Below are 26,863 nucleotides of genomic sequence, written 5' to 3' on the forward strand. Positions count from 1 at the left end.
AAAAAATTTTTTTTAAATAAAAATTCACAGACAAATGAAAATGGAAAAACTGCCAATACCTGATTTCTGTCCCCAATTTTTCCATTTGTAATCACATACTTCGGTACCTTCTGACCCCATGGGGGGAAAAAAAAATAGATCTAACGTTCAGAACTACCAACAATGGGAAGAAGAGAAAAAAAATTTTTTTGTTTTTCAAAGAATGAAATGTTTTCCATCGGAGTGGATTCTTAAGCACGTTCTCCGCGTATGCCGCGCGCTGGCTGGATGTCTTTTGGCATAACTGTCACACGTTTGGCACGGATGGGCACACAGGTTGGTGTCTTCCAAGAGGCCCAACGGGTAGGCCTCCCTTGCCTCCTGCAAAGCACCGATAGCCGCGTTCTGGAAGCGCAGGTCTGTTTTGAAGTCCTGAGCAATCTCTCGCACCAGACGCTGGAAAGGAAGTTTGCGGATCGGAAGTTTGTCTAATTTCGCGGAGTGCCGCGGTACCAGGCCCGTAACGATGAGGTTTCTTCACCCCTCCAGTAGAGGGCGCACTCTTGCGAGCGGCTTTTGCAGCCAGTTGCTTCTACGGTGCTTTACCCCCCGGGTCCATTTGCGGGCAGTCTGAGCCGTGGCGCTGATACCTCCTCACTTAGCCCCCTTCTCCTTCGGCTGGAGCTCGGCGAGCTAGAGGCGGCGCTGGCGTTTTATTTATTTTTTTGGGGGGGAGAGACAGAATGGGAGCAGGGAAGGGGCAGAGAGAGAGGGGGAGACACAGAATCCAAAGCAGGCTCCAGGCTCCAAGCTGTCAGCACAGAGCCCAGCTCGGGGCTCGAACCCACGAACCGTGAGATCCTGACCTGAGCCGAAGTCGGTCGCTCAACCGACTGAGCCACCCAGGCGGCCATAATAGACTTTACTTTTTACAACATTTTTATGTGTATATAAAAATTATACAGAACATGTAGAGTTTTATTTCCACTCTCCATCTCCCCCAGTTTCCCCTATTATTGATTCTTTGCAGGAGGACAATACATTTATTATAACTAAGGAACCAATGTTAGTACATACTATTAATTAAAGTCTGTAACTTACATTAGGGTTCACTCCTGATGTGTGTTCTGGGGGGTTGGACAAATATACAAGAACATGGATCCACAATTCTACTATCATACAGAATAGTTTCACTGCCCTAAAAGTCCTCCTTCCCTGCCGTTCATTCCTCCCTCTCCCCTAAGCCCTGGCAACCACAGATCCTTCTACTGTCGCCATAGTTTTGCCTTTTCCGGAATGTCCTATAGTTGGAATCTTACAGTAGACAGCTTTTCCGGATTGGCTTCTTTCACCTAGCAACCTGCATTTAAGGTTGCTCGGTGTCCTTTCATGGCTTGAGAGCTCATTTCTGTCTAGTGCCGAATAATGTTCGTTTTTATTCCTGCAAACGTTTTCCCAGTCGGAAATGTCCCCACCATCGTTGGCTCCTGGAGCCTGGCCCTTGGCAGGGCCTAGGTGGGGGCCTCGCTGTGCCTGCTGGGGCTTTGACAGCTGGCTGTGTCCCTCTCCCTTACCTGTCAGGACTGGGCTCTAGGCGTTTCTGTGGGGAAGATGCCCCGTGAAGCTTTATGGGAGGAGGGAGGGGGGAAAGAAGGAAGGGGTGAGGCCTGGAGGGAAAAGGTGCTGGGTGGAGGCAGAGAGAGAAGGAGGCAGCTGCCTTGGGGGTGCCGGGGTGACCTCAGGCATTTTGGTCAGGCAGATGTTGGTCACCGCTCAGCTGGAGGCCTGGGGACAGGCAGGAGGCTGACCTTATCCTTCCCAGCTGTCCTTTGTTCTGAAGATGTGTGGAGCTGAGGGACCAGAAGGCCAGAGTCCCCACTCTTCCCAGTGGATAAGTGGGAGTCCTCCAGTCACAGGGCAGTGAGAAGGGGTCAGAGAGAGAAACTCTGGTTCCCCGGCCTGGGGGGTGCGGGGCTCCGGGCAGCCAAAGGGCAAATAACAGGTTCAGGCCTGGTAAAGTGTAACCAAGTGAAGAAAGGTTAACAGAGGCTCCAACATCCACGGTATCTGGCAGGACCCCCCCCCCCCCCCGCCCCCGGCCAATCAGTTACCCGACGGCAGATCCAGGGACCGGGCCCACCCCCAACAGGACTCGTCCTCCAAGTGCTGTGCTGGCATTTGCTGCTGCTGGCCTGTGGCAGGTGCGGGGGCCTGAGCCGCCCCCCCCCCCCCCGAGTTTTCTGGGCCATGTGCGTTGTCCGGGCCAGTGGCTTCTAGTGCAGTTCTAGACGTGTCTCCTTACCCCATGGCTGTGAGTTGAGCCCTTCTTGTGAGCCCTCCAGGTGCCTTGCGAACAGTGGAAACCAACTTCAGGCCCCCCACTCCTTGGTTGAAAGCCTCCTTAACCTCGGGGGTGTGTTGCAATGTCTCCCCCTTCCCCTTCTTCCTTTTCCCGCCTCCTACTGTTCCCAGGACTTTGTGAGCTTAGGTCCTTCCTCCCTGTGGGGGGTCCTGGGCAGGCCTGAGCCCCCCTCCCCACTGTGTGCAGGAGACTTTAATCTGTTCCACGCTTGCGGTGGCGGGGGGGGGGGGTCGGGGGGAATGGGCTGGACAGGGGAGAGGAGACAGGAAGAGCAGAGACGGGAGGGGGGAGGGAGCGAGTGTGCCTTTGGAGAGTCACAGCGGCGACAGCTGGTCTGCCATTCTTCCCATCGGGGAGCAGAAGCCGTTAGGTCTGGGCAAGCCCTGTGATTAGCTCTGGCCAACGGGCAGAAGTGACCCGTGTAACTTCCCAGGCTGTGTCTTGACATGAGCGTACTTTCCTCCAGGCACTTCTGGAATGTTCTCTGCTCAAGCCAACCCCATGTGGTGAGAAGCCCAGGCTGCCCAGGGAGGCCCTGTGAAGGAAGATGCAAGTGGGCAGTATGCCAGCCTCAGCAGAGCGGGCTACCGACAGCAGGCACCCCCTTCTGGAACTGTCCAGGCTGGGCCGGGCCGGCCCTACCAACTTGTAACCAAAAGAGCCAGCTGATCCCAGCAGCCTAGTAGACTCGTCATACAAATGGTGGCTGACTTAAGATGGTAAGTGTGGGGCTCATTTCCTATGCAGGACATGCGGGTGATTTATCTGTACAGCAGCCTGTCTTTGGGGGAGCCCCCTGCCCCATCCAGGGGGCACAGCTCACCCCTTGCCACCCGCTCCTCTTCCCTTCCCAGCACTGGCTGGCTCCTGCTCCTGTTTCCCAGAAATTGGCCTCTGGGACTGAAGGTGTTGGAGTTGAGTCATCTCAGGGGCTTGTCTTAAAAGCCCTGGGTCCAAAGATGCCCTGATTCTCTTGTTTTCACGGCTGGCTGCTCAGCTTTCTTCAGCCAATCATCACAGGCCAATAATTATTCCCTGCGCATTCCCTCCCTCCCCCTCCCCACCTCCTCACTCTTCGGGCATTATCTCAAGTCAGCTCCTCCTGTTTCCACCAGAGAACTGTGATTGACCCCGAAACTGAAATTGATGCGAGGGAGGACATTGTAGGTCACCACGCCCCTGGGAGGAAGGTCACCAGGGAAGTAACAGGCTCCGCGAGGTCACCAGGGATTCATGGTCCTGATACCGGGAACTGAACTGCTGATCGATGTGGTGTCTGCTTATCTGAGGCCGCAGGGGATGCGGGACAGGAGGGTGGCACACTGATCCCCGTGGTGCTGGACAACTTGGCGGGGGGGCGCCGACACCCCTGGGCTCTCACCTCCCTGGGGGATGGCGCTCCACATTGGCTGTCGCAGCTGGAGTCCCAGAAAACCAGACTGGGAGGCTGAGTCTGCAGGTGGCTGAACAGACACGCAGCAGAATTTATGGGAGGCGGTGGGGGGGGGTTAATAGTGGGGTGTAGGGTGTTCCTTGAAAAAGTCTGGAAGCACAGTCACGTGGGAGCATTTGGAGGACTCTTCCTGGAGGAAGCAGTTCCCACCGTGCCCCTGGGCCTGAGGCAGCGACCCTGCAATGCCACCGGGGCCCTAATGCCTTGTTCCTAACCACCCCCCCACCCCGGCCTGGACACCCACCCAGGGCCTGAAAGGAGTGTGAGAAAGAATAGCTTTATCCAGAAGGAAATGTAGGAATTATTAGCTTATGCAAAAATGCTGGGGAATATTGTGGGAAATGCTTTGGGGACGCCCCACCAAGGAGCTGCCTTCTGGAGAACGAGCTGGCCCTGACCTGCTGCGGCTTAGTGCCCCACTGGTCTGCACGGATAAAGCCTGACCGGAAGCAGTCGGAAGGTGCTGGACGCAGGCCATTTGCACCAAATACCTTCCATCCTGGTGGGGGCGGGTTTGCCTTCATTAAACCAGACTTTGGATTTAGATTTGCTCGCCTGCCCCACACCCACGGGGTTCACGGAGGGCACCCCCACCCCCATCGCTGGGGACTCCCACAAAACATGGATCTGACCACAGAAGTCACTTTGCTGCTGCAGGAGTAAGGCAGTGGACTTAGGCTGGCGGGGTCACTGCTCCCGCCACATGGCTCCCTGTCTGGGGACAGCAGGTGTCAGAAGAGACTCCTGAGGCCCAGGTGCCCTGAAGGAAGGTTTTTGGCCGCCCTCTCAGAAGCGGAAGCCAAACCAGCCAAGAAGGGGCCAAAGGTGAGGAGAACCAGAAAAGGCACTCGAGGATCAACAATATAAATACCGGTGATGAGTTTATTACTAGGGCGTTGTGGTGGCTTTTACCCGTTGCCCTGCCTTTTTTGGGTCGTATCCTAATAATTACAATGGTAATAAAACGTCTTCTCTTTCCCCTTTGTCCGTGGCAGCTAACTTTACTGTTTAGTGTGCAGGTTGTAGAAATTTGCGCTAGGAGCTCGACAGAATGAGGGAAGGAATATCCATCACGCAGCAGGTGCACAAGCCAGGGGAGCATTTGGGATTCTGCGCGAAGACCAGGTCTGTGTGTGCATGTGGGGAACGGCGAGTGCGCAGGGTGTGTGCGACGTGGGTTGGAATGCACATCTTTGGTTTGTTTTCATCCTCACTCCTCTCCTTCGGCGGGGGGCGGGGGGGGGTCTGCTCCTCCCTCCCTCCCTCCCTCCCTCTGTGCAGCTCGCACATCCTGAAGCCTGATCCAGGACTGGGCCAAGTACGGTGGTAGTTATGAGCCTCCCATGGTCTGGTCTGCCCTGCTTGTCCTTGGTAGGTCGTAGGCCACCCCTGCGTGGAAGAGAAAGAAGGTGAACTGGTCGGGCCAGAGAGGAACCTGGAAAAAATGGAGGGTGAGAGGGGTGAGCGGTTTGCCCAAGTGGGGTCACCCTGGCTCTCGGGGATTCTGCCCAAAGGGATGGTGGGCAGAGGCAGGGCTGGGGGTCCCTCCCCAGGTATCCTAGCTCCTGGTTCCAGGCCGCTGCCCCCTCCCACCATACGACTCCCGGGGCAGAGCTCTGGACGCTGCCCACCTGGACGGAATCCAGGTTCTGCTCCCTGCCTTTCTGAGTCTCCACTGTTTCATCTGTGAAATGGGAGTCGTCACGGGCACCATCATGCCGAGGGGTAGCATGCCCAGTGCCTTAGCGCAGCCCATCCGGGCCCCGTGTGCCCCCACACTGCCCCAAACCTCCTCCTCCCGGGGCTTTGCAGCTGACCGCCCTGGGACCGCCCTGGGACCGCGGACACAAGGCCCCCACAGGCACCAGCCTGGGTGACTCCCAGGTGCCCAGGACTCTATCCTGTCCCCCTCTGGTGGCAGAACCCAGGGACGCTGGGCTTGTGTGATAGGCTGCCGCAGCGGCCCCTCCTCCTGCCCCTTACTCATTAGCCAGGCTGCAAAGTAGCATGGGCTTGGCTGGGCAAGGCTGGCTGCAGGAGCGCTCAGGCATGCAGGGTGGCCGGCAGCCCAGTCTTGAACTGGACAGCGTTCGGGACACGGTCCCCCCAGACCGAGGGGGCTGTTGCCCTGCCCTCCGCAGGCTGGTCCCTGTCGGCTTTGGGGCCGAGGTGTGGACGCTCTTTGCCCTTTCCGGACCCCTGGTAAGTAGACGATGTGAGGGGCAGGCAGTAAGGCCGGCGGCAGCTGCCGTCCAGGTGTGACAGGGCTATGCCAGGAGCCGCTCACACCTGTCCCCAGGAACTGCCCACATTGACCATGTCCAGGCTGCACCAGAGGTCACCGCCCACAGCAGGTGACTACAGGACAGCCGTCCGTGGACAGGTGCATGGTGTGGCAGTGGGGCCTGACCTCGCTCAGCAGCCCCACTCAAGGAGGGACAGGTGTGTCCTCCTTAGGAAACAAATGGGAAGGCTGGGCTAAAATCCCTAGGGTGACGAATGAGACCCATTCATGCAGGAGTCCAGGGGCCTCTGCTACAGGGGGAAGAAGGGAGCCTCTGCCCATTTTATGTCCCACGGGAAAATTGCTTTAGCTACCCTTTTTTTTTTTCTGACCACAAAGACGAATCAATATGGGCACCCCATAAAAGCTGCAGATACAATGCGGGGCGCCTGTGTGGCTCAGTCAGCCAAGCGTCCGACTTCGGCTCGGGTTGTGATCGCACGGTTCGGGAGTTCAAGCCCCGCATCGGGCTCACCTTTTTGCGTGTATGTGACCTGACCAAATGATCGGTAGAGGGTTGGATGCTTGAATCAAGCTCTCTGGGCTCCAGGCTCTGTGTGTTGCTGAGTGCTTCTTGTGCATTCCTGCACTTTCAGGCAGGGAAACCGGAGCCTGGAGGTTAACCACAGAGGTTAACACAGCTGCTGACTCCAGGACGGGAGCAAGACTCGGGTCACCTGACTTCCAGCCCCGATCCCTGTGTCTGGCTCAGCCACAACGCCAGCTTCCTTGGGGCGGGGGATTGGCCCCAGGGCCCTGTGGTTTTCTGTTTTGTTTCGTTTGCAGGGTGTGAGGCCCCCACAGGACCTGGAGACGCCTCTGTGTGGGGCTGGGCTGTACAGGGCCCTTGAGCCTGGCTGCTTTTCTCTAGTTCTTGTTCCAGGTGCTGACTTTCATGATCCACATTGTGAGCTCGGTGTTTTGTGGGCACCTGGGCAAGGTGGAGCTGGCGTCAGTGACCCTCTCCGTGGCCGTGAGTATAGCTCCCTGCTCCGTTCCGCCCCCAGAAGACAGCACGAGGGCTGACAGCTGCATTCAGAGCTGGGACCTGGGGTGGGGGGGGCCTCGCTCAACGGCACATGGCACGCGCAGGCCGGGCCTGGCCAGGAGGGGGCAGTGTCTCTGACTCAGCTGCAGGTCAGATCTGCTGGTGGGTGGCCTCCCCCAGATGGAGGGTCCCCTCCTAGGGTCCCCTCCTTGGGCCCTGACAAGCCCTGTGTTTTCTCCTGTGCGTGGCTCCAGTTTGTCAATGTCTGTGGAATTTCCATAGGAATAGGCTTGTCTTCAGCCTGTGACACCTTGATGTCCCAGGTAGGTGTGCCTTTTGGAGTCGGGCGATGGGGTGCCCATCAAACAGGCGGGGGTTGGGGGGGACACGGCTGGTCCCGGCCTGCCTGCAAGGATTGTGTGCCATCAGGGAATTAGACCCTTCATTTTGAAAGAGTCTGAGCAGATGGGCTAGAGAGCCATGGAGGGAATGGGGCAGAAGCAGTTCCCTGACCTCACGTGTCAAATGCTGAGGGTGCACAGAGTGGACCCTCCTGCCCCCGGGGTGGGGGTGGGGGGGTGCCACAGCCCAGCGGGGCTCAGCTTTCCTCGGGGGTGGGGGGGTCTGGACTCATAGTGGGCCCGGGGACCTGGGCTTGGTCCTGGCTGCCCCTTATCAGCATGGAGACTTGACAATGCTCTCAGAGCTTCCCTGAGAATAACGCCTTCCTACTTAGGCGCTTTTGAAGAACCGGGGACAACGGGTAGACAGAGCCTGGCGTGGAGCTAGTGTTCAGCAAGTAACCGCTATTATGATTCTACGAGCGGGCTGAGCCCCTGCAGAGGAAGCCCCTCCCCGCCCCCCCCCCCCCCCCCCCGCCAACCATGCTGCAAAGGGGGCCAAATGCCTGCTACCGAGGCGTTGACAGGTGCCTGTTGTGTCCTGGGTCCGTCCCCACGGCACCAGCACTGGCTAGGAGGTTGATGCCCTGGCTGGGCTCACCCAGGGGACAGACAGAAGGCACTGAAGGTGTGAGCAGCTTGACCCAGGGATGGGCTCTTTTGCAGAGCTTCGGGAGCCCCAACAAGAAGCACGTGGGGGTCATCCTGCAAAGGAGCACCCTGGTGATGCTTCTCTGCTGCCTCCCCTGCTGGGCACTCTTCCTCAACACCCACAACATCCTGCTTCTCTTCAGGCAGGACCCAGCCGTGTCCAGGTACTGCTTGGCTTCTGCCGAGAACCCGGGGAGGGACCCCACCTCCCCCCCCCAACCATGCTGCCAAAGAAGCCATGCCCTAGGCCCCCGTGCTTCTCTGGGTCACAAGCCGTCACAAGTGCAGCTCCTATGGGGAAGGTTCTTGGTTTTTGGACTCTCCCGCCCGGCATGCGATTCCAGCTGTGACCAGCAGGGGGAGGATACAGGGCCAGTTTTAATTCAGGAGGAAAGGCAGAAAAATGGATGGGATTTGCCTGTCCCAGCAGGTAGCTGGGGCTTCCCAGATGCTTTTGGAGACTTGAAGTGTGCACTATACCGTCTTCCAAAAAAGAGACAGAAGGGCTGAACCAAGTTCAGATGAATCACACCGTTTATTAGTAATCTTAGAAATGTCCCCTCGTGGGAATAGTGTTCATTTTATAGGACGGGCAAGTCATTTGCTTATTTTTTTTTAAGTTTATTTCTATTTATTATTTATTTTGAGAGAGAGAGAGAGAGAGAGAGAGAGAGAGAGAGAGAGAGAGGAGAGAGCACAGGAGGGGGCAGAGAGAAAGAATCCCAAGCAGGCTCCACACTGGCAGCATGGAGCCCCCACACGGGGCTCGAACTCACAAACTGTGAGATCATGACCTGAGTTGAAACCAAGAGTTGGACGTTTAACCAAGTGAGCCACCCAGATGCCCCGGGCACAGCCTGGTCAGTCCCGGAGCTTCTGTTTCCTTCGCAGGTTAACTCAAGAGTACGTGCTCATCTTCATCCCGGCACTTCCGGTAAGTGTCACTGTCCACGGAGCTGGGAGGACGGTGGACTTCCACCCCCCTAAACTCTGGCTTTTTCTTTGCCGCCCCACGTGCTGGGGAAGCCCGTGAGCCCGCAGCGACTTTCCGCTGTGCCACTGAGGCTGGCCGAAGGGACAGCAGAATTGCAGTCCCATTCCGTCCACGCAGATTGGACTTTCAAGACGTAGCATGGCATGTTTTTTGATGAGAAAACCATTCACTGGAGAAACTGTGGGAAAGAAAACATTTTAATCGCTTCTAATCCTGCCACCCAGAGAGACTCTAGGGTCAGATCCCTTCCCGGGATTATTTCTGCGCGTGGACGCGTGGGTTCAAACACACATACACGTGTACAGTTTGAAAGAGGGTCAATGTGCGTAATATTGTGTTATTACCTGCTTTCCCCCTGATATTAGTCTCTTGATACGATTAAATTGCCTCCCACAGTATCCATTTCAGAGGCTATGCACTATCCTACAGTGTCATGATTTATCAACCAATCCTAATTTGTCAGGTATTCAGGTTGTTTCCAATATTCACTATCGGAAAGAAGATTGTGCTAAGCGTTCTTATAGAAAAATCTTTGGGGGCGCCTGGGTGGCGCAGTCGGTTAAGCGTCCGACTTCAGCCAGGTCACGGTCTCGCGGTCCGTGAGTTCGAGCCCCGCGTCGGGCTCTGGGCTGATGGCTCGGAGCCTGGAGCCTATTTCCGATTCTGTGTCTCCCTCTCTCTCTGCCCCTCCCCCGTTCATGCTCTGTCTCTCTCTGTCCCAAAAATAAAAAAAAAAAAAAAAACGTTGAAAAAAAAAATTAAAAAAAGAAAAAAAGAAAAATCTTTGTATCTGTAACGATTTCCTTCAGGTGCATCATGGGAATTGGTGTTGTTCTGTCAATGGCTTCTGATACCAATTTGTATCAGAAATTTTTACCCCCACTAGCAACACTCTTGTCAGTGTACTATTATTCAAATATTTTTCGCGGGGCGCTTGGGTGGCTCAGTTGGTTGAATGTCCGACTTCGGCTCAGGTCGTGATCTCACATTTGTGGATTCAAACCCCACTTGGGGCTCTTTGCTGACAGCTTGGAACCTGGAGCCTGCTTCAGGTTCTGTGTCTCCCTCTCTCTGCCCCTCCCTCACTTGCTCTGTTTCTCTCTCTCTCAAATATAAACATTAGAAAAAAAAATTTTTTTTTTAAATTTTTTCCCAACTAGGAACAGTTTTCACATGCGTGTTATTGCTAATGAACATTTTTTCATGTATTTTTTTCATCATTTTGTTTTTCTTCTGAGAACTGTCCAGACCCTTTTTTAGTGGGTTAATCTTTTCCTAATTATTATAACTCTTGTTAACTAGTATCTTAACCCTTTGCCTGTTAATTTTTTTTTTTAAGTTGGTCACTTGCCTTCTAATTTTTTGATATTTTTGACCTAAAGAATTAAAAAAAAATTTTTTTTTTAAAGTTTATTTATTTGAGAGAGACAGAGCAAGCAGGGCAGGGGCAGAGACAGAATCCCGAGGAGGCGCCACACGGTCAGCTCAGAGCCCCATGTGGGGCTCGAACCCATGAACCGTGAGATCATGCCCCGGGCGGAAACCAAGAATCTGATGTTTATCCGACTGAGCCCCCCAGGCACACCCTTGACCTCAGGAATTTTTAATGTATATGTAACAGACCCATAAATCCCATTCTTTAGGAAGTCTTTGATGAACTTAAAACCACTTAACCCATTGCAAGATTATATAAACATTTTGCCCATATTTTCTTTGAGCCCTCTCGTGGCTTTTATTTTACACTTCAGATTCTAATCTACCTAACACACTTATAACTAAGACTAATTGTTGCCTGTTCTCCCCATTCTCCACTAATTCGTTAAATCCCAGCTAAGCAATGCATCTAGTCAGGTCGGTTTCTGAGATTTCTCACCTGACCCCGTGGCCTGTATGTCTGCTCTGGAATCCATTGCTACTCTATTTGATTTATTGAATCAGTGACACGTGTCACTCAGTGACACGCGTCACTAGCTGGCAGTGTTGTGTCTTTGGAACAACAGCTCCCCTTTACCCTCTATGACACCAGGGGGTGGGGTGCTTGAGGACCGATCAGGGAAGGGTGAAGGTGGGGTGCTTTAAAGCATGCCAAGGCCTGGCAGGAGGAACCCCGGCTGCACCCGCCTGCCTGAGAGGCCAGTGCCATGACCCCTCTGGGGTCTGGTCAGGTCCAGATTGCCGTTGTATTATGGAAACCACCTGCAAAGGCCAGTCTGTCTCCTCCAAGGGTTTGCTAGAGCACATACTTCAGCCCTTCAGACCAAGGTGATGGTGTCTTGCCAAACAGGGCCACCTGGGCTGGGTCAGGGGAGAAACCTCCTAGAGCGTCAAAACTGTGGCAACGCCTTTACCAACTGAAGCAAGTCCCTGCCTTAAAATGCTGCTGTAAAACTTACCAGTAAAGTAATAATAAAAATGACAAACGGGATTTACATAACGCTTACCTAACATTTGGAATGCTTAAATGGGCCATATACTGTTTTATAGGTATTTTCTAATATTAACTTTAAATATATATGGATACATAGCATACACACATTATCATCCCCGTTATAGATGAGGACACTGAGGCACAGAGAGGTTAAGTGACTTGCCTAAGATCACACAGCTCGTAAAAAGCAGAGCCAACCCTTGAACGCAGGCAGTCTGTTCCAGCTCATGCTCTTAAGCCCCGTGCTATACTGAGGAGAAGCAGAAGGGAAAGGGAAGCAAAGGGAAGGGGTGGGGTAGCAGGGCGCAGGCCCCGGGACAGGCTTTGGCAGAGGACAGAAAGGGCAGGGGCAGCACCCCTGACATGCACACACTGACACGCAGGCCCTCTCTGTCCTCCCCGGACAGGAAAGGTCCTGCCACCCCACGGGGGCTTGAACGCCCTCAGCAGGGCCTACCGGTGGCCACACTGCCGGGTCCCCATCTCCCTGCCCAGCCCAAGGCCTCTCCCTCCAGATTCTTGGTTCCAGCAGCCAGAGCCAGGCTCAAGGGCAGTCACAACCCGCGGATTTGGACTCTGATGGGCCCTTCTGTGCACGGGCCCCTGGGTGGCCTTCCTGAGCTGATGCAAGGTCCCAGCCGGCAGCAAGGAGGCCTGTTAGGCGCTGGGCCTCTTACACAAGCCTTGTGAGAGCCAACGCTGCTTGCGTATCTCGTCTGCGGTGGAGCCCGAGCCTTGAGGGGGCCTCTCCCCATAGGCAGGGCCAGAGCGCACCTGAGATGCTAAGTGGGCTTCTGCCCACCTGTGGGGTCCCAGACCTATTTTGGTGAAATAACTGCCCCTCACTCAGGTACCAGGGAAATACCTCCTGATGTTCATCATGTGCTTGTTTGTTTTGCTTTTTTGGTAGTCGTTGTTTATGCGCGTGTCTGGTTTTTTGTTTTTATTTCACACAGGCGATTTTTCTTTACAGCCTGCTGGCAAAGTATTTGCAAAATCAGGTACGGGTCCCTGGCCAGAGGGGCGACCCCTGCCCCAACACACTGCCCCATTCCAGTGAGAAGGGGTGCCTGGGGCTTTTCCCCTTTCGGCACCCTCTGTGAACCTACTGACCAAGGCCCAGTAACGAGCCGCGTGTCCCCAGCCTCTTGCCAACCCCTGGACGTCCCCGGGCTTGTCCACACCCCCTGGCCCTGCCCCCCGCCCCAGCAAGGCCAGTGGTTGTTTATTTCAGGGAATCGTCTGGCCCCAAGTCCTCAGTGGCATTGTGGGCAACTGCATCAATGGCTTGGGCAACTACATCCTGGTTTCCGTGCTGAGCCTGGGGGTCAGGTGAGCACCGGGACCACTGGGCTGCAGGGGCCCACCAGGCACCCCACCCTTGACGGGGGCAGGTCAGTTGCCATCCCTGCCTTGCCAAAAGGGCAGAGGCTGCCCCTGCCGTCCAGAAGTGGGGTGTCATGAGGAAATGGGGGGCTGGTCCCTCAAGTTCTGGGGGACTCCCCACCAAGGAGACAAGGAGAGGAGCCCTCCTCATCCCTGCCCCAGCCCCCCAGGAGAAGCCGAGCGTTGGGACTTGGCAGGGGGACTCAGGGACACTGTACTAAGGTTCCTGGGTGTGGCTGATCTCTGGATGGGGGTGCTGGCTGCGCCATGCCTGGGCCCCCTTCCCTTCCATGCTGGCTTCAGGGGAGAAGTCCCCTGCCCCCAGGGCCAGAGTCGGCCCCTGGCCCCAGCTCGGCTCTCTCTCCTTTCCCAGGGGCTCTGCTTACGCCAACACTATCTCCCACATCCTGCAGACCATCTTCCTCTTTCTCTACATTGTGCTGAAGAAGCTACACCTGGAGACGTGGGCAGGTGTGGGGGACACCCTGCCTTTGGGGGGCTGAGCAGACCAGCAGCAGGCAGGACCCCGGCTCGGGCATGGGGTGTTCACTTGGCAGGTGGACGGAAGGCCCGGTGGGAGCCCCTTTGGAGGAGCCTTGTCTCGGGCTTGCCTCCACTTCCCTTCAGGGGCTCCTTCCCCTTTGCTCTACCCCTCAGCACCCCTACCCCCAAAGGCCCAGGTGCCCCCCATCCAATGTGATACGGTGCAGAGCCCTGCTGGGGACAGCCCCCAGGGGGCTCTCTGGCCAGCTCCCTGATCGCAGGTAAAACCCTAGGTGTCAGCAGTGGGCTGAGTGCTCGACATTTCTGACCCCCAGTTACTCCACACCACCTTATAATCCCCATTTTACTTACCTGGAGGAGATGGAGTGAGGGTAAACAATTTGCTCAAAACGCCAGAGGCGGCGCCCGGTGAGGCTGGACTCAAACCCGTGCCCCTGCACTCCCGGTTCTGAGCTTTCCTGCCTCCTGAAAGCTAACTCTGTAGACTGTGGGGTCCGCTTTCGGGCATTTGCGGACCAGCCCCTCCGGACGGGGCCTCATTCACAGGGCAGGGAGTCCTGTGTGGCCACTCTGCTCTCCCTGTCCGCACGGCCCTATCTGCCCCGAGAATCCAATCCTTTGACCTTGACCTCATGCCATCCTCCCAGCAACCCCTCTGGGGCGTCTGGGCAAAGAACTCAGATTTTCAGAGGAGGGAATGGAGGCCAGAAAGAGCAGGGTAGTTGCCCAAGATCTCGTGGTGTCACGGGTGGAGCGGGCGACCTTCACCCACGCCTGAGGCTCCCATCCCGAGCCACCCGGTGGCAAAACACAGGAGGCCTGGGCGTGCGGAGCTGAGCCCGGGAGTGGGCGGAGCCAAGGGCTGGCAGGGGCTCGGGCCAGTGGGTGCGCATGCGCGATGGGCTCCCTGCTCAGCGCTCCAGCGGGGCTTCTGTTCCTAGGCTGGTCCGGCCAGTGCCTGCAGGACTGGGGCCCCTTCTTCTCTCTGGCTATTCCCAGCATGCTCATGGTGTGCATGGAGTGGTGGGCCTACGAGATCGGGAGCTTCCTCATGGGTATGTAGGGGAGCGCGGCTCGGGGAACCGTGTGGGCAGCCCGGAAGCCCCCTCTCCGGATGGGTGGTTTGGCGGCCTCGGCCAGGTCGGGGCTGTTGCTCTCTCCAGGTTGTGCGCTCCCAGAAGGTAGGCCTGGGCTTTTCATGTCAGGAACCCAGCATGGCCCTGGGCCTGGCCCTGGGCAGGTGTTGGAGTCAGTGGGGGAAGCGAGGGACGGAACCAACGTGGGTGTGAGCGTGCAGGGGCCAGGCAGGCGTGGGGGGCTCTCCCCTGACGCGCCTGTGCTCCCCGGAGCACCTCGTGCAGAGTCCACGCAGCCCAGGAATCGCAAGGCCCTGTGAGAGAATGGCCCTGAGAGAGCACCTGGTCCAACCCTTGCCCCTCATTTACAGATAGGTAAACTGAGCCCCAAGAACAAGAGACTGCCCGGAGTCCCAGTGGCAGCGCTGGGACCCAAACTTGGGTCTCCTGATCTTGGTCCAGGTCTCTTTTCTCTCCATATGCCATGTACACCAAGGACTTTCAACTTGAAAGTCAAACCATACCGGGAACGAACAGCCCGTAAGAAATTCCACCACAGCTGGGTGGGATTTTCCTGCCAGGCTGAAGGCCAAAACGGGAACATTTTCTGTTGCAAAGCTGCCCTTGGAAGTCATTTGCTCCTTGGCCTCCAAAGCAGAGGGGAGTCCTGTTCCGTGTCCGTGAGCTCACCGCGTGTCTCTTCCGCAGGCCTGCTCAGCGTGCTGGACCTCTCCGGCCAGGCCATCATCTACGAATTGGCCACCACAGTCTACATGGTGAGTATCTTATGGCGGTAACTTCCGCACGCCCTCCATGCCGGCCCGGCCCCGCTGACGGCCTGGGGTGTCACAGAAGAGGGGCAGGCTGTCCCCCTAAAGGCCATCTCTCTCTCAGATGACCTCCTTGTGCCCATTAGGTCCGGGCCCTGCCAGACACACACAGGTGGCCCCCAGCTGCTCCACCGAGAGCAATACTGAACTCCCATGATGTTAGAATTTTTAAATTAATCAGTGCCACTTAAAAACGGGAATATTTCAGGGGCGCCTGGGTGGCGCAGTCGGTTAAGCGTCCGACTTCAGCCAGGTCACGATCTCGCGGTCCGTGAGTTCGAGCCCCGCGTCAGGCTCTGGGCTGATGGCTCGGAGCCTGGAGCCTGTTTCCGATTCTGTGTCTCCCTCTCTCTCTGCCCCTCCCCCGTTCATGCTCTGTCTCTCTCTGTCCCAAAAATAAATAAAAAAAAAAAAAAAAAAAAAAAAACGTTGAAAAAAAAAAAAACGGGAATATTTCACATCATAATCTGAAGTTTTGCATTTTCTTGGAAAACGGGACATTCCGTTTAGCAGCAGGCCCACATTCCTGCAAACCCGAGTCAGCGAGAGCTCGGTGACCACGTCCCTGGCTGGGGGGGTTCACTGCTGTCCCCCCCCCCCCCCCCCCCCCCGCAGCCCCATAGCTCCCTCCTCTTCTTACAGAGACATGAGTTGTCCCATGTGACTGCGTATGCCTCTGCCAGCTTCCTGGGGACATGCAGACTGCGACCCCTTGGGGACATGCAGTCTGAGTTTAAGGAAATGATTCACAAAAGTCTACACTTACAGCACTAAGGTATAAGGTGCTTAATTTTACAAAGGGTTTTCCCAGAATTTTGTTTTTCTAACAGGGAGCTTTTCTGGCATACTTAAGACCACATTCAACTCTTAAAAATGCACTTACTTACGAGGTTTTGGCAACACATTGATTCTGGTTGCAGGGCCAGTCTGGCTGTGATTTGTTTTTTAATTTTTTTTTTTAATGTTTATTTATTTTTGAGAGAGACAGAGACAGAATATGAGTGGGTTAGGGGCAGAGAGAGAGGGAGACACAGAATCGGAAGCAGGCTCCAGGCTCTGTCAGCACAGAGCCCGACGCGGGGCTCGAACTCATGAGCCGTGAGGTCATGACCTGAGCCGACGACGGACGCTCAACCAACTGAGCCACCCAGGCGCCCCTGCCTGTGATGTCTGATGGTGCCGGTGGGGGCAGGACTGACGGGCTTGCTGAGGGTGCCCCCACCCCATCTCCCAACCTCAGCTGTGAATGCCCTCTCTCCTCACGCTGCCTTCCTGGGATCCATCCTGTCTTCCTGCTTTCCTCCAGCTGGCCCCCTGATGGAGGGTTAGAGGGCTGTTCCCCCTGGCCCCCTCTGCCGCCCCCGGCACAAGCCTCTTCCTGGCTCAGGATCCAGCCCCCCAGCCCCTTCCAGGGGCAGGAGGTTGATTCTACTGATGGTCCCTTATCTCTGATCGCAGATTCCCCTGGGGCTCAGCAACGCCGTCTGTGTCCGTGTGGGGATGGCCCTGGGAGCTGCAGATACAGTGCAAGCCAAGCGGTGGGCCCAGTCAGGCATGCTTTGCACAGGTGGGTGGAATCCTCCGGGGGTGGGGGCGGGGCTTGGGAAGTTGGAGCCTGGGGCAGGGGACAAATCTGCAATACCTGGCCCAGAGGAGCCCCAGCTGAATTGACGCCACCCTCCTACCCTCCCCCCGTCCCCACCCCCACTCCCTCCTCTTCCCCCCCACCAGCAAACCTCTCTTGTCCTGCATTCCTTCCCTGCTGCTGTTCTTGGGTTCTCCCAGGGACAGGTCACCAGTTTCCACCTTCATGTGACCCTGTGAAGTCCCCTCCTCCCCAGACTTCTGCCTCCATGTCCAGGGGCCTTCTGCAAATTTGCCTTCCCAGCATCCCCAAGGATCTCAGGACCTGCCCCATCCCACCCCTCAGGACCAACCGATCTTGTGTCCCCTTCCCGGGCTCTGCTTTCTGAGGCTGACAGATTCAGATCAGCTGTGGACACCAGTGGTTCTCAGGCTTTAGACTATCAGAATCAGCTGGAAAGATTAGAATCAGATTGGCAGGCCTCCCCCCCCCATGGAGTTTCTGATTCAGTAGGTCTGAGATGGGGTCTGAGAACCTCCATTTCTCTTTTTTTTATGTTTATTTATTTTTGAGAGAGAGAGACAGAGCGTGAGTGGGGGAGGGGCAGAGAGAGGGGGAGACACAGAGTCCGAAGCAGGCTCCAGGCTCCGAGCTGTCAGCACGGAGCCCGACGCGGGGCTCGAACTCACAGACGGCGAGATCATGACCGGAGCCAAAGTCGGATGCTTAACCGACTGAGCCACCCAGGCGCCCCTGAGAACCTCCATTTCTAACAAGTTACTAGGTGATGCTGTTGCTGCTGGTCCCGGAACCCCACTTTGAGAACCACAGGGGGAAAGGCATTTCCTATGCCTTCCTGCCTTGCACTGGCCTAAGCTGCTCCTCCAGGGGTTGGGGGCAAATGCTCTTCCTTTGGTCTCTTCCAGGCGGCACCTCGCTGGTTGTGGGCATCGTGCTGAGCACCCTGAAAAATAAACTGGGGCGTATTTTTACAAATGATGAGTAGGTAATCAGTTTTCTTCACTGACTTCTGGGAAATGTCAGAGTGGCTTGCAGCTGGTCCTCAGAGATTCGTCACCTGGCTGGCTCAGCACCAGGTCCAGAGGAAGCAGGACCAGCCGCGACTTTGCTCTTGCTGGGAAGAAGCTAGCATTGATGCTTCTCCCCCCGGACCACGGCCTCTGTCACTTGCTGGTCCGTAGACAGGATGCCGAGGTTAGGCAGTACAACATTGCGGGGCTCTCCTGGAGCTTAGGGCTCCATGCAGAAACTTAGGGCTGGGAGTGTCAGGTTTGTGTGTGTGTGTGTGGGGGGGTAACTACTTCCGTTCCAATCATTTTTAGGAGGAGGCACAACAGGGAGGGCGTGGGTCTCAAGAACGCAGTGATGTCTTAATGCTCCAAATGAATGTTCTTTCCGGTTTCTCCCGCAGACAAGTCATTGCCCTGGTGAACAAGGTCTTGCCAATTTACACCGTCTTTCAGCTCTTTGAGGCCATCTGTGTGAGTACTGCCCTGATGTGAAGCCTGACTCTCCTGTACGAGTCCATGCTCACGGGCCCTCCCTGAGGCCTCGTCGGGCTGCGAGGATTAACCCATTCAAACATGTAAAGGGGGATGGGGCGCCTGGGTGGCTCCGTCGGTTAAATGTCCGACTTCAGCTCAGGCCATGATCTCACAGAGGGTTCGAGCCCCGAGTCCAGCTCTGTGCTGACAGCTCAAAACCTGGAGCCTGCTTCCGATTCTGTGTCTCCCTCTCTCTCTGCCTCTCCCCTGCTCATGCTCTGTCTCTCTCTCTCTCTCTCTCTCAAAGATAGATAAACATTAAAAAATAAATAAAAGTTAAAAAACTTGTAAAGGGCTAACTCTGTAGTAAGTGCCCAAGGTGTCTGCTTGGATTAATTCTATTATTATTCAAAACAATGAATCCCCTTCTCTTCTGCAATTCCAACAAGCCAAAAGACGCATGCGGATTGGCAAAAAAAACAAAAACAAAACAAAAAAAACACCTGAAAAATTACACCCACATAAACTCACAAATGTGGATGATGTGAATTTTAAAGAGCATGACATAAAACGAGAAAACACTGAAGTCTCCTTTTATTATTTTTTTAATTCATTTATTATTTTGAAAGAATGTGCATGTGCACAAGCGGGGGAGGGGCAGAGAGAGCGATGGGGAGAGAATCCCAAGTGGGGTCCACATTGTCAGTACGCGGCCTGATGTGGGGCTCAAACTCACGAACCTCAGGATCATGACCTGAGCTGAAATCGGATGCTTAACCGACTGAGCCACCCAGGTGCCCCCAAATCCTCATTTTATTTTTATTTTTTTTAATTTTTGAAATTATGTGTGTTTATTTGGAGAGAGAGTACAAGTGGGGGAGGGGCAGAGAGAAAGGGAGACACAAAATCCGAAGCAGGCTTCAGGCTCTGGGCTCTGAGCTGCCAGCACAGAGCCCAATTCAGGACTTGAACCCACGAGCCGTGAGATCATGACCTGAGCGAAGTCGGACGCTTAACTGACTGAGGCACTCAGGCACCCCTCCCCTTTAAATATTGGACAGAATTCACCAGTGAAGCCATCTGGGCCTGGGTTTCTGTCAGAAGATTTTTAAATTAATTCAATTTATTTATTTGTCTCTTCACTTTCTATTTCTTGAGTTACTTTCAGTAATCTGTGTCTTTCAAGTAACTTATTTACTTCAACTAAATTTGTCTAATTCTCTGGCACCAAGTTGCTAATAGTATTTTCTTATAATCTTTTTCTGTATGGTCAGTAGTAATGTCTCTTCTTTCACACCTGACTTTGGTCATTTGGGTCTTCGCTTTCTTATTTTCTTGGTCTTATTTTACCAAGGTCAAATCCTTGGCAAATGTTCATCCTTTTTGTGGATATTATCAAAGACCTAAAATTTTGGGTTTCGTTGATTTTCTGTGGTTTTTTTCTGTCATCGATTTCAGTAATTTCCCCTGTCATCATTATCCCCATCCTTCTGTTTTATTTGGGTAGAGTTTGCTCTTCCTTGTTTCTTAATGTGGGGTATTAGGCTCTGGATTTGAGGCCTTTCTTCTTTTTGGATATAAGCATTTACGGCTGTGCATTTCTAAGCACCGTGGTAGTGGCACGTACTAAATTTGATATGTCGTTTTATTCTTCGTTCAAAATATTTAAAACTTTCTCCTGCTACTTATTCTTTGTGTTAACCAAATGTTGGGGGCATGCCCATTTTTCTTTCTTGTCGGCGTCTCTAATTGAATTCTCTTGTGTGGCCTTGCACAGCCCCATCCCAGAGAACGTCAAAGCGTGTGTGACCTTTCTCTGAGGCCTCTTGTCGTATTTAGGAATTTGCCTGGACTATTTATTTCTGTGAATCCTGCCTCCTCTACAGCCTGGAGCTGCGATCTCTACTCAGTTTTGTTTTCTGGGTTTTTCTCTATGCTTATTTTAGGCTTAGCTTCCTAGGGGTCACACCCTTTTGTCTGCACAGCTCGGTGTTGAGGCAGTTGTTGGTCGGAGGTTGTGTTCAAACACCTGACAGCTCGTGAGGCTTCCGTTCTCTGCCGAAGGATCTGAATGTGCATGGGGGCTGTTTTCGAGTCTGCCCGGCTCTTACTTCCTTCTGGGTTCTCGCGTGTCTCTTCCGTCCACATGCACAGGCTCCATTGTCCACGACGTGTGGGAGGCTGGGGCCTGCCCTGGTCTCCGCTGTGTGCACACACAGCCTGCAGTCAACTTGGAATATGTGTGGAACGTATCGAGCTCCCTCTCCCCGCCACCCGGTTGTTTCGCCTCCCTGTTAAATCCCTGCCTAGCGCACCGGTCCGCTGCCTCTCCCAAACAGACCCAAACCTTCTCAACCGCACAGACTGGTGGGGCCACTGGCCCTTCCTGGGTGCTTGCCTCTGACGTTGTCACCGTGACTCAAAATGCTTTAAAGGGCTTCTCAACCTTGGCACTGTGACATTTCGGGATGGAGAATCCTTGGTTGTAAGGGGGCCGCCCTGTGCCCTGTAAGGTGTTTAACAGCATTCAGGGCTTCAACCCTATGCAGGTAGCACTCCTCGGGTTGTGACAACCCAAACCATCCCCCGACACTTGCCAAGTGTCCCCTGGAGGGCGAAAGTCGCCCCCGGGGTTGAGATATACTTGTTTAGAGCTCATCAATCATAATTTGGGAGAAGTCTTCTTCTAACCAAAAGATATCTTTTATGTCAAAATATATAACAATGGGAAACGAACATGCCACATTCAGAGTTCAAGAGGCACACACCTCCCATCCCGAATGCATTACCTCTTTGCTCAAAAGTGTGAAAGCAAACCACAAAATACTCCACATCCTTCGTCTTTTTTTTTTTTTTTTTAAGCTTATTTATTTTGAGAGAGAGAGAGAGAGAGCGGGGAAGAGGCAGGGAGAGGGGGAGAGAGAGAGAGAGAGAATCCCAAGCAGGCTCTGTGCTGCCAGCACGGATCCCAGTGTGGGACTTGAACCCACTAACCGCGAGATCATGACCTGAGCCGAAACCAAGAGCCGGATGCTCAGCTGACTTGAGGCCCCCCAGGCGCCCCGCTCCACATCCTTTATCTTAACAAAATGAAAATAACCGAATAGCTATTCGTCAGTAGCACTGCCCAAGCATGAGCTGTGCCTGTCGCTCTTTAGTTCATCAGCGCTGAGATCAGGCTGGGAGGATGACCCTAGGAAAATAAAGCAGGGTTAGTGCTTTCTCCAAAGTCGTTCTTGTCCGTGAGCATTACGGGGACAGGAGCAAGCAAGGACTGCGTGTCTCATCTGGAGCAGATGACGCCTTTGTTTGCCACGTGCAGTATCCAGAATGATGGCCCCCCCCAAAGATCTCCACATCCTGATCCCCAGACCTGTGAATGTCGGGTGGCAAAAGGGGACTTTGTAGATGTGACTAAGTGAAAGGTCTTGAGATGGGGAGATTATCGTGGATTATCCAGATGACCCAAAGTAATCGCAAGGGTTCTCACAGGCGAGAGAGGGGAGGGAGACAGAAGGAGATGGAAACACCACGACAGCCGCAGAGGGTGGACCGATGCCACCACTGTCTGGGGGCCGGGAATGCAGGGCGGCCTATAGAGGCCAGAAAAGGCAAAGACACACAAATTCTCCGCAGGGGCCTCCAGAAGGAACCCGCCCTGACTAGAGGGCGGTGAGACCCATTTCAGACTCGTAACCTCCAGGACCAGAAACCAGTGCACGTGTCTTGTTCCAAGCCACTAATCTACAGTAATTTGCCACAGCAGCACTGCCAAGGCAACACAACTCTGTGTGACGTCAGTCCAGCCTCCGGGGCCAGCTGGTGGTCGGTTTCCAATTTTACCTTGAGTTTCTAGAGAGGCAGTCCTAGTGTGGAGGGGAAGACGGGGCCTCTGGAGTTGTGTTCAAGACACAACCACTCTTGTGCAGCCGTGGGCAAGTGACTTGCCCCGACTCGGTCTCCCCACGGATGGGGACAAGAGCACCATCGTTGGGCTTAGAGTGAAATCAGGCCGTGCGACATGAGTGGCTTAGAAGGGAGCCCGCTGCAGGATCCCTGCCGTCAGGCTCACGCCCACCTCTCGCCCCTTTCTGCCTCCCCTCCCAGTGCGTCTATAGCGGAGTTCTGAGAGGAAGCGGCAAGCAGGCCTTTGGAGCCGTCGTGAACACAGTCATGTATTATGTCATCGGCCTCCCGCTGGGCATTGTTCTGACCTTTGTGGTCAGAATGGGAATCATGGGTATGTGCTGCGAGGGAAAGTGGAGGGAGGCCTGGGAGGACGCTGTCCCCATTTGTCACTTGTCTCCCCCAGGCCTCTGGCTGGGCATGCTGGCCTGCGGCCTCCTGGGAGCTGCTGCGTTTGCTGTCTACACCACCCGGATGGACTGGAAGCTAGCTGCAGAGGAGGTGAGCGTGCAGAGATGCTCAGAGCACGTCAGGCCTCAGCAGCAGTGACCTGTGGGATGAGCTGGGAGGGCGGGGGGTCACGGAGGGGCCCCCTCAGCCTCAACATCTCCGGGCACCGTAACTGGACCCCAGACAGTGCCAGGATACGGTCTAATTTCAAGGAGAGGCACACACACCAAAAAGCTTCCACAGCCAGCCCAAGCTGCTTGAAACCAAAGCAAAGAGCTCAAACTAGTCTGAACCCGGATGAGCCCCCAAGAGTGTGTGCCCGACTTTGGAAGGGGGGGAACACCATCACTCTGTCCAACATCCTCTTGGCCAAACATTTTTTTTTCTTTTTAATGTTTATTTTTGAGAGATAGAGCACGAGCAGGGGAGGGGCAGAGAGAGGGAGACACGGAATCCAAAACAGGCTCCAGGCTCTGAGCTGTCAACACAGAGCCCGACGCGGGGCTCGAACCCACAAACTGTGAGATCCTGAACTGAGCCGAAATCAGACGCTTAATTGACTGAGCCACCCAGGCGCCCCTTGGCCGAACTTTTTAAACAGGGGAGGCCCACGCCTGCTTCTCAGACACAGTAACGGTGACAGCTCGGTCTGAAGGCAGAGACGGAGGGGGCGGGGGGGGTGCACTCTCACAGACCCCGAATCTGCTCTTTTAGGCCCAGAAACATGCCGGACTGCTGCCGCAGAGCACTGACAGCACGGTGGCCACGGTGGCCACGGTCCCCCGACCCGGGCCTGCAGAAGCCGTCACCTCTTCAGGTAACGTCGCAGTGCTTCAGCCAGGTGGGCCCCACTGCCAGTGGCAGCCTCTTCCTCGTGTGCCCCGGACAAGTACAAGTCCAAGCCTCCGGTCCTCCTCTTGGCACAAACATGGTGTTCTAAGCGCCAGGAAGACGACACCACTCCCTGTGACTCAGAGGCCCCACGTGAAGCACGTCACGTCCTTAGCCTCGTGAGGCAGCCAGCTGTAGCCCCATCCTCGGGTGAGGGAGCCAGGCTGAGAGCTTAGGTCTCTCCCCCGACAATGGTCCCGCAACTGGAAAAGGTGAGACGATCCCAGTGTGGGCCCGTCAGACTCAAGGGCACGTGCTCACCACGGAAGCCCAGCCCGGGCCAGAAGGCCACATCCCGGCCTACGGCAGCTGGGTCTCGGCCGGTCCGCCTGGCTGGACCGGCTGGTGGGGGGGCACTTCCCCTGCCTGCCTCTCTGTACCCCATCAGACAGGCGGGCACCTCTGGTGTATATCCAGCGTGTCTGTGATGCAGCGATGGCCTCGGCCCGAGGCGCAGGGGCCCTCCCGTCCCGGGCTGGTGAGGGGCGCCAGGTCTGGGTATCCGCAGCCCAGAGCCCTCACTTATCCGGTGACCTCATCTCCCCCGGGGCCCTGCCATCGTCAGCGCAGCAGCGAGCTAGCTGACAAACACTCCGGGAGCCTAGAGCGTCACGAGAGACAAAGGTGAGGTCCAACCGTCTGAGCGTTTAAGACGTGCTCCGAAGGCACGTGTGGGAGTGACACCCCATCGCGTGTCATCACAAGGCTCAGACGGGAACGCGCCTCACGTGATCTTACGAGCAGCTCTCTCTGCGTCACGCTCACGTGTTGAGGTGTTTTCCCACATCATTGCACCCAGCGTGACAAAGGCAGCCGGGCTTCCTGGTTCCAAGGCCACAGCTGTCTCCCAGGCCCCCGGCGCCGCTGACTGCTCCCGTTTGCCTCCGCAGTGGCCACGGGTGCCTCTCCTGGCGTCACCCTGACAACGTATTCAAGGCCCGAGAGCCACCTGGACCTCTTCAGGGCTCCGGAGGCAGCCCAGGCCCTTCCAGCTCCGGCCAGCAGACTGTCAGCCAGACAGCTGGCCATCCGCCGCGGGGCCGCCCTGGGGATGGCGTCAGGCACGCTGACGGCCGGGCTGGTCGTCCGGGTCCTGACTGCCAGACACTAGCCGAGCGGCTCGGAGACGGAAAGGAGGCCAAGGGTGGCCGCACCCACAGGCCTCCACACCGGTCCCCCTACAACAGCACCCTGGAGATCCAGTGCGGGTGGATGGACACTTTGGACCGCATCTCAAAAACAAAACCTTCGGCCGGCGCCTCGTGTGACGTGACGGTTCTGTCGACCTGGCCTGCTCTGCTCTGCTCTTTAAGAGGACGTCAGCCGACCGCAGAGGGACAATCCTGGGGTTGCTTCAAATCGGGAGATTTCAAATCAAGACACAATGTAAAAAACCAGTTACCCAATTAAAAGCTACATATTTCCTAGGTGAGTCTGCCGCCCCCCCGTCTGTTCACAAAGCCTTTGAGAAGCTTGGACAAGGGGGCCCACGGGCCCTGCATGGGCAGCCCGGTTCGCCACGCCTCCCATGTGCCCTGTGCCCCGTGCCCCACGGGCCCCTGCAGATCCAGGCACTGGCAACCCCGAAGGGGCAGGTGGCCGTCCACAGACCCTTCATTCCATCAGCATTGTGCCGATCACAGACCTTGAGAAACCCTTGTTTTTACAGCAGCGATGGGGTAGAAACAAGAGTAGCAAAACCAGATCGATCGCTTGGCCATGCAGCCTGGGGGTGAATGCAACGCAGACCCAGATTTCAGGCTGCTTGTCTTTGTGGCCTGGGACTGCCGAATATTTTCAGGCTGCACGCTGTCATCCAAAGTGGAGGCAGTCTGGCCTCCGCTGCCACAGTCCCTTAGGCATCAGTGGCTCTACACACGTTCACAAACAAAATGATCAAAGCCAATTAAAAAAAAAAAAAAAAGTACACACAGGATGTAATCCCTGTTTGAAGAGTCAACGTGAATTCATGTTGTTTTCGGTACCTGGTGACAGTCCAGGCCTCCCGCTCACAGGGAGGAAGAAGCTGATACCCTCGTCCGTGACACAGACACCTTAGCTTCTGGCAACCAAACAAAACGACTGAGGACGGGGAACAGAGAAGCAATGCCGTCGTTTCCCCAGAGGTGCTCTAGGGTTGAAAAAGGATCGCGAGAAAAGGGTTCCACGGTCAAGGAAGTTTGGGAAACGACCCCCACTAAACGCCACACGGGTTCTACAGGACTCGGATCCTTTGAGATGCTAGTGTGCTTTACAAATGCTGACACACAGGATGGGTGGTGGGATCAGTGTTTGTGTAAAACCTTATGGAATTAGTGTTCCTGGAGTACTCTTACGGAAACACTTGGTTTAGACTGGCAAATGGGGATAGGAGGGCTTAGCTGGAAAAACCCTAAACTCCACAGGTGCTTTAAAAAATAAAAACCTGTAAGGGACAGAGAAAGCAGAGCTGGAGAAAATCTTCTTGGCTAAGAATTTCAGGGAGAAAGGACTTAAAGTTGATGAATACCACCTCTGAACAGATGAAGGCCAAAAATGGATTTATCGTTGGGGCAAAATTTCCGGCCAAAGAATGGTCTCTATCGGGACATAAGAGGTTCCCCACTAGGAATCTTAAAATTCATGCCACTTTTATCAAATATGACGTATTTATTTTGCAGCAGAACATAGTAGCAGACAAGCCAGTGATTTAGCGTAACTAGAAATCACAGGGCACAATTTAATGTGCTAAACGAAAGCTCCGTATTGAAATTTTGTCTAAGGTATTTCGTGACCGATTATCCTGACATCTTAAACTAGCCTAGTGATTGACACGGCATCCTGTGATGAAGACAGTGAACTTCAGACAGCCTCCCTGGGACAGATTCATTCAAGGCAGCTGATTACACATTCTCTAAAGTGAATTACCTTCTCTCACTTGTGGGGGGCGGGCAGGGAGAGTGAAGGCACCGTAGCCAGGAGTCACCAGTGCTTGGCAGGGAGGCTGCATTCCACAGGGCTCCTTCCCACCCTGGCTGAAGTCCCTCAGGTCCCAGCCATGCTCAGGAGATCCCCTTCCTGTGTCCTCTGTCCCCTTCTCTTCCAGCGGGACGCCGTGGCTTACACAGTCCTTCTCCAAATGTTCCACCGTCAGCCCCCCTGAGGCTCTCAAGCTCCACAGTCCAGAATATCCAAGGCCTCTGGCCCGTGA

General features: G+C 55.0%; 1 protein-coding gene across 1 annotated transcript; it reads left to right on the plus strand.

Annotated features, from left to right (window-relative positions):
- The first annotated feature begins 5,801 nt into the window (after window positions 1–5,801).
- On the plus strand, window positions 5,802–25,100 carry LOC122206770 (multidrug and toxin extrusion protein 2-like). The gene is made up of 17 exons (XM_042916257.1): window positions 5,802–5,996; window positions 6,950–7,051; window positions 7,321–7,389; window positions 8,134–8,282; window positions 9,010–9,052; window positions 12,497–12,541; window positions 12,775–12,872; window positions 13,300–13,397; window positions 14,372–14,485; window positions 15,215–15,282; window positions 16,795–16,903; window positions 17,848–17,923; window positions 18,354–18,423; window positions 22,534–22,666; window positions 22,739–22,833; window positions 23,497–23,599; window positions 24,564–25,100. The coding sequence occupies exons 1-17, from the start codon at window positions 5,802–5,804 to the stop codon at window positions 24,782–24,784; spliced, it is 1,788 nt and encodes a 595-aa protein (XP_042772191.1). The 3' UTR covers window positions 24,785–25,100.
- The last annotated feature ends 1,763 nt before the right edge of the window (window positions 25,101–26,863 follow it).

The sequence above is a fragment of the Panthera leo genome, chromosome E1, assembly GCF_018350215.1.
Source record: "Panthera leo isolate Ple1 chromosome E1, P.leo_Ple1_pat1.1, whole genome shotgun sequence".
NCBI lineage: Eukaryota > Metazoa > Chordata > Mammalia > Carnivora > Felidae > Panthera > Panthera leo.

What these genes read in the sequence shown, in the direction of transcription:
- LOC122206770 (XM_042916257.1), top strand. Translation starts at nt 5,802, where the DNA reads ATGGGCTTGGCTGGGCAAGGCTGGCTGCAGGAGCGCTCAGGCATGCAG. An exon ending in CAGGACCCAGCCGTGTCCAG is followed by an intron (nt 8,283 to 9,009) that starts GTACTGCTTGGC and finishes TTTCCTTCGCAG; the next exon opens with GTTAACTCAAGAGTACGTGC. An exon ending in GGTCAGAATGGGAATCATGG is followed by an intron (nt 22,667 to 22,738) that starts GTATGTGCTGCG and finishes TGTCTCCCCCAG; the next exon opens with GCCTCTGGCTGGGCATGCTG.